The sequence below is a fragment of the Cydia splendana genome, chromosome 16 (assembly GCF_910591565.1).
Source record: "Cydia splendana chromosome 16, ilCydSple1.2, whole genome shotgun sequence".
In the NCBI taxonomy this organism is placed as follows: domain Eukaryota; kingdom Metazoa; phylum Arthropoda; class Insecta; order Lepidoptera; family Tortricidae; genus Cydia; species Cydia splendana.
Window position 1 is genome coordinate 6,563,353 of NC_085975.1, and position 6,776 is coordinate 6,570,128.

General features: G+C 39.2%; 3 protein-coding genes across 3 annotated transcripts in view; 1 reads left to right on the forward strand and 2 right to left on the reverse strand.

Annotated features, from left to right (window-relative positions):
• LOC134798156 (uncharacterized) overlaps positions 1-6,776 on the forward strand; it is a 199,567-nt gene that overhangs the window by 145,267 nt on the left and 47,524 nt on the right. The gene's annotated exons all lie outside the window — the stretch shown is intronic.
• LOC134798154 (peptidyl-alpha-hydroxyglycine alpha-amidating lyase 2-like) lies at positions 55-5,535 on the reverse strand. Its single transcript, XM_063770495.1, has 5 exons — positions 5,337-5,535; positions 5,113-5,258; positions 4,512-4,710; positions 2,996-3,511; positions 55-2,577 (listed from the first exon to the last, which is right to left on the reverse strand). The coding sequence occupies exons 1-5, from the start codon at positions 5,466-5,468 to the stop codon at positions 2,461-2,463; spliced, it is 1,110 nt and encodes a 369-aa protein (XP_063626565.1). The 5' UTR covers positions 5,469-5,535; the 3' UTR covers positions 55-2,460.
• On the reverse strand, positions 5,641-6,665 carry LOC134798160 (uncharacterized). Its single transcript, XM_063770501.1, has 3 exons — positions 6,520-6,665; positions 6,334-6,441; positions 5,641-6,033 (listed from the first exon to the last, which is right to left on the reverse strand). Exons 1-3 carry the CDS (start codon positions 6,526-6,528, stop codon positions 5,860-5,862), a joined length of 291 nt encoding a protein of 96 aa, XP_063626571.1. The 5' UTR covers positions 6,529-6,665; the 3' UTR covers positions 5,641-5,859.

The window sequence follows — 6,776 nt, forward strand, 5'->3', positions numbered from 1 at the left end:
ATTCTAAATTATATTACATTTACACGGAGTCCAAGGTTCAAATAAAAAACGCCATCATTTTCCCAATTTATTACATTGTTTTAAAACCTACGGAACTTTGAGATTTTTATAAGTATATGTCGAAAATGTGGTTATACCAATATAATACCAAATCCAGATTTGGTCCATTGTACTTTACATTTAATCCAAGAAAAGAGGGGAAGGATTTATTTCAAGTCTAAATATAAAATAAAAGGTTTTCGTTTAGTCAAGAACTAATACTAAGAACTAGGTCTTGTATCGAGCTAATACTAACTCTCATTTTCGATTACGTCATTACTCATTGCGATTACATCTCTATCGCTCTTGCATATTCGTGCGATACAGGGGCAGATACCGATATGTTGGATTTCGTTTTTCGCGGTAGAACCCCAGTAGGTACAAAACTATGGCCTGGCACTGGCAAGTTTACGCCATTTCAACCTTTAAGCTTATATTAGTTAGTACTATATTCGCTTGTGAATCAAAATGGGCTTTGGTCACTTTGGATGTCAAGTTTGCGTGGTTACGACGCACTTGCAAATACTCGATAGGGGAAAACTCAATTAATTAAAGACCTTGACTCGACTAGGGATTTGATATACCAACCTATATACCTTGACACCTAGTCGAAGCCAAGGCCAATATGGAGTCCAGAGTGCGGAGCCAGCGTGCAATCGTTTACGCACCGTAGCGAACTAAACGCAACTGTCACCGTCGCACTAATATGGAAGAGTGATAGAGATGGCTACGGAGCGTTAACGATTGGCACGTTGGCTACGCGGCCAGGGGATAAACGATGACAATCCGTTTTACTATGATATTAACCCTTTGAACGTCACGCCTATCGTGTGCGACGCGTCGTCGTAAACATTATCGGAATGCGCGAAGGTTGATATTGGGCTATAACCACGCGCGTATCTTTGACGTCATTGGGGTAAATGGGTTAAGAGATTAATTGACTTTTTTTCAATCCAATGCGCTATTAGCACATAGATACCATAGAATTATTGATTGTAGAAGAGGTGTGAAGTCTAAGAATGAATGAACTTCGTTTTCCCTTAGATTCTTCATAATTATGATATTTGACCTTTGAACGCCAGACGGCGAAGGAATATGCCGTACCCCGGACGCCAGGCGATCGCCATTATTTAAGCGAAATTGAACTTTACGGAGTCCTGCGTAAGTCCCTATTGCATTGGCCAAGCTGACGTCTATAGCCGTCGTTGGCGTCCGTGGCAAGACTTTCCGATGGCGGCAACAGCCGTCTGTGGCGGTCAAAAGGTTAACCCAATCTTCTCTCCCTGTGTGTTAGTATACAAGTACAAAGTTTTACGTACTTAGTTTTTAATTTTAAGTACTTCTTGCAACCAATAATTGACGTTCTATAGCCCAGTTGTCGTGTAGGTACTTATGTACATGAAGATACATTTGTTGTTTTTAATCTGTAAATATTACGTGTAGTTCTAAAAGAGATTATCTCTTGTCCGAACAGTTGCATCAGCCCTTAATTTTCAAACCAAGTTTTTTCATCCCACAACATATACTCGTTACCTCATAACTATTTTGGTTTTAGAAAGCAAGGCTCACAAACAATGCGTTTACTATAACTCTGAAACATTTATGGATAATAATCTGGAGAATAATTTTAATAACAAATTTATAGCACCTGTTTATATAGCTCTGTACATTGTTGAGTATTTTTTCTCTTTTCAGCATATTTTTTTCTTTGACTATTTTTCTGTTGTAAGCTTATTTCTAACTGATTCCTAGATTTAGAAGAAATATGCTATAGAAAGGGTACAGAAACTACAGGGAAAGGTAAAGAGGCTATAGTTGTGAAAAAGAAATGTTCCCAAGGAACCTTATATGTAGCTTAACCTATGCGAAGACTTTATAAAATACTCTTAGTCATGTCTAAATATATCGAACTCTGTGCGCATAACGTCGAACCTAGTTCAAACGCGATATATCTTCTACAAATAACGGTGGCTATCTAGGCATATGGCAGGATATTTCCAACACAATAACACTACAAGAAGTTAAAGATCCAAGCGTTATATTCTATTTAGTAACAGTTATATAATACTGATAAATGGGAGTTTTAGGAACTAAATAGCCGTACCGTAGGTACTTTTTGGAGTTTCGTAGCTTTTAGTTTCCTGTAAGGGCTGTAAGGAATAGCTTAACAAATTAAAAATATTACCTAGATCCCCATCTGTCTTAACGCACTCAATTATATCTTATTTATACCATCTCACTTAAGTTAATAAGCGAATCTTATTCGCGCTTTTCATTACATTCTGGGTATATGCATTTCTTTAAATAATGTACCTAATGCCTGCAACACACTTCAAGCTATTTGCGCAAAAATTTGCCGCTGCAACACGAACATGTCAGCAACGAAGTGTGTTGCAAAGCACTATGTTCAACGTAATTTTCCTACTTGTCGTATACGTCGGTCAACTCAAATTTCCATATTTTGTTGGGTCCGATTTCCGTGACGTAGAGATGGGATCCGTTTCTGGTCACGGCAAGAGAGTGGGGGTTGGTGAATCCCTGAAAGAAAAAAATATTTAATACGTTGTAATAATCTAAACAGAATTTTCTTGCGTAAATTGAGTAGTGTATCTAATTTTTTACGTAGATCGTGTAAGTTTATTGCAGAAAAATTACAGTGCCTTTTACTAAAGCTATAGCCCATTTTCCAAGTGGTAGGTATTCAGATATGCATCTTTAAACTCATACTTTCATATACTCGAAATTTAAAATTTCACCGTTAAAACTAGGCTCTCTGTAAATGTGTATTTTGAAAAGAAACTGACAATATAATGAACTTTAATTGCCAGACCATTGGAGCTTGACCTACATTTGCACAACTCATTACACCTCAGAGTCTTTAAACTTAATGTAGAGCGACCTATATGTTGGCATCCTGCCAAAAATCACCAAAATGGGTTTAATAAAAAAAACCTACCGCAGTAGGTTCCCAAGTATCCAAAATATTCCCAGTCATAGCGTTCACGGTAAATCCTCTCACAGCAATATTCTGTGACGTCGGTCCATTCACAGCGTAAATCGTATCTCCATGCGACGCGACAGCGAAAACTCTCCCTAAAGTCGGATCTTCAATAATCGTAGCTGGGTCCAACATTTTGATGTAGCTCTTCAATCCAGCTTTCGGGCAGACGATCCTCATATTCTCTCTATCAGCGACACAGACCATATCAAGATGTTCCAACAGAGTAATACTGTGGGGAAGATTTAAGGTAAGCGTGTCGGAATACATGGGGATTTCTAGTAGGAGTTTTCCTGCTGCGTTGAATTTGAGGATCTGGTTGTTACAATAGCCGTCGGCGACGAAGATTTCGCCTGTAGTGGCGACGGCGACTGATGTGGGCATGCAGAGGAGAACTCGGCGGCGGTAGGGGTAGCCTGCTGTGAAAGCTTCGCCGATCGTCAGGGTGGGGTATTTGTGGTTCAGCGGGGTGTACTGAAAGAGATGTAGTTTTTAAGCTAATCGAGAAGTGCTGGTAACGCAATTAGAGTGTGTGCCACGAAAGGATAAAACTACCTAAGTTTTAAAGAAAACAAGTTAATGCGATAAGGTAGCAAGAATGAATAATGTTGTGAAAGCAGTAATTTAAACCTATGTTTGGGATCTTATTTAGTAGACGGAAAAGTCGGCTTGGCTTGGGACCATCCTACGAGATCTTTATTTAAGATGAGACGAGATTCAGATTCTTAATTTAAAATTCATAATTTAAGACAGAGTAGGTATCATAGCCCATAGGGTTAAATTGAATGTAAGATAGGTATACAACGCACTACCGCTAGAAATAACGGAAGTACAGTGCGATAGATTGTTTGCAAACAAACTTAAAATATTATTAACAGACCTGGCGTGTTATAATACTAATGAATTCGTCGACAGCGATTGCTGACCCAAAACAAACATTTCAAATGACCTAAGGCAAAACTACCAAATAAGTACCTAATTAAATATAAGAATATAATTATGTTAAAATATTGCAATGTAAAATGTAATTATCTTTATATACTATAATATTGAAATGTAAATACTTAATTGACATGTAAAATGTAATATTTTATCAATAAAGAAATGAATTAATGAAATGAATAGGTAAGGCGGTTAGTAGTATTGCACTTATACGGATACTTTCCGGATGCGGCGCGAATGCGATAAACACATAGCTTTTCATACCCACCAGAACACCCTCCGGTGTTTAGGTATAAAAAGAGGCAGTAGGTAACCTATGATTATTAAATTATCATTTTGATAGGATCAAAGATGCAGAATTCTAACACATTCATTGCCAACCAGGCAAACAAGACATCCGCGCCAGGCCACAACAATTTTGTCATATAAAGCTGTAGTACCACGATCCCGACTATCGGGTCATCCGGCCTGGGAACGAAATCATAAAATACCCGATAGTCGGGTTCTCGGCACTTAATGTGTTAAATTGTACCTTAAAAACTTGATGTTTAGCCACATCCGTGACCCAAACGTTGTCGTGATGGTCGACGGTAAGCCCGTGCGGCATGTAAAACGCATTGGCGCCCCAGCTGTGTAGTACGGAGCCGGTATGTGGGTCCAGAACTAGGATAGTGTCCTCTACTATCGGTCCTTTGTCCAGGTTCTGATATACATTTGACTCGTTGAATGTACTGAAAACAATGGCTAGTCAATATTGGAATAACACCTTAAATACTGGTTTCCTTTTTCTTTATAGGGTCTAGTTTAGATTTGTGGTCGGCAAACCGGCTCGTTGGATACTACGTACCTACATTTTTTAGCCGATACATTAGGCTCCCAAAAAAATAATCGTTTCAGTATTAAGTAGGTACAATTGGTCTTTACCAGTACTTTTACTGACTTTATTTTGGTTCTTTGACAATCCTGAAACTACCTAAACTTCAGTTTTCAGCTGCGGTAAACTCTTCTTAAAATTTGTTTTTATGTTATTTTCATGATGATGATATTACGGAAAGCGCGCGATCGGTAAGATATTTCTAAAATTAGCCTATCTTTAAAATCTTTATTATAGAAAGTATTATATATATATCTACCTTTCGTCCCATATTCTTTCAGCTCTATGGAAAATGATCGGCTGTCCCAAAGAGTTGATAGAAACAGCCGTAATCTGACCCACGTTCAGAGACTGTTGCGGCCAGTCCTTCACTTCTTGCGGCCTTAGCACTATTTCCTCCTTAGGCTGAAAATACGGAATTATTATTTAAAAATAGTAGGCAGGGTCAGCAGTTTAGTCAGCGATTTTTTTTGCAACACTCACCAAGTGTAAATTTAAACTCTTCAAAAGATCATCTTCAGGCCCGTAACTGAAGTAGTCGAAGTTTTCCCTGACCGTTTCAGGTTCACAATTTAATCCACGTAAAGCGAGGAGGAATAATAATATCGGCAACATTTTATAGCGGTTTGTTGATGTCTGCTGTCGACGTAGCACTACCCTGATTATTGATTGCTTGACGTCGAGACCACCGCGCGTGCGCGATTCGGCAGCGGATTTGGCTCTTAGGGTCAAGAACAACCATCCATCATACTTCTCAAGGACGTAAACGTAATAAAAACCTAATATGTATAAGGAAATATTCGTTTATTTCTCACATAACAGGAATCTCCAACAATTTGGTCGAACACGCATCACATTGTATTTTCTCTGAAATTAGGCGAGCTATTTTCTTATTCTAATTATGAAAATAGAAGGCATAATTTCCGTTCTGGCTCAGTCTCAAATTAGAATCGTTGTAAGGGCCGAAAATGTAAACGAAATTCTAGAAGGTGGGTCTATCTAGGTGTTATTGTGGTCTGAAGTCTGAGTTGGGCTGGTCCCAGATGTAGCCCGTCTCCGTCATGGAGCAGACGGCGTTGTAATACCGTCCAGGGCTCCGGCAGTAGGACCAGGAGGGGCACTTGCATCTGAAGAGCGTCTGGAACTCTTCCTTGCACACCTCATTCCACCAGCAAGTGCGCTGAAACATTGTTTTACAGAAATTAACTTCAGTCATTTGTTTTGTTTACGTCATAATGTCTACGAAGGACCTTCACTTAATTTAATCTCTATTACGGAATCTTGTTCGACAGTGCTATATAAGTATGTGAGAACGAGGAATAGGTACTAAAGAAATTTTCTTCCCCAATTTGAAAGATGTATCGAGTCAAATTCTAAAGAAACATTGCTTGAGAAGCAACAGGTTGTTAACGATCAATCATGTCGTGAAGGATTCAGGTTAGCGTCTTTCTAAGTTAGTCTAAATAAAAGTCGCACGTACCTCCGTGACATATCCCTTGACCGATTGGTCGGAGTAGCTCCTTTTGCTTACAGTAGCCGTCCCCAGCATTGCACCGAACAGAAGAATCGCGATCGTTACATATTGCGTCTGGAACGTTAAAATTCACACATAATAAACTCATATAATCGCACACACGTGTATGTTAGCTAATTTTGGGGTATGTACCTTATTCATAGCAGAGTTTGGGGCTTAAAATAGTATTTTTTGGTCGCGTAACCTTTCGACGGAGGCAGGCGCGGTAGATACGCGCCGCCCTGTCGCCCGACGCGTCTGCAGTGTCCCGGTGAATGAATCATTCCGATTGAATGGGTCACGCGGTTTATGTTGATCAAGTTGATCATAGTACGCGGGTTAATATGGTTAATATGATGTGCGTTTAACTGTTTAACCCTTTGATGGATAGTGGGAAGTTTGTGGCTATA

Bases quoted from the DNA above. Each gene is read 5' to 3' on its own strand.
- LOC134798154 (XM_063770495.1), bottom strand. From the start codon at position 5,468: ATGTTGCCGATATTATTATTCCTCCTCGCTTTACGTGGATTAAATTGT. The intron at 4,711-5,112 runs GTAGATATATAT...CATTGTTTTCAG, and splicing joins GAAAGAATATGGGACGAAAG to TACATTCAACGAGTCAAATG. The intron at 2,578-2,995 runs GTAGGTTTTTTT...TTTTTCTTTCAG, and splicing joins ATACTTGGGAACCTACTGCG to GGATTCACCAACCCCCACTC.
- LOC134798160 (XM_063770501.1), bottom strand. The intron at 6,034-6,333 runs GTACGTGCGACT...ACAATGTTTCAG, and splicing joins TCAAGGGATATGTCACGGAG to CGCACTTGCTGGTGGAATGA.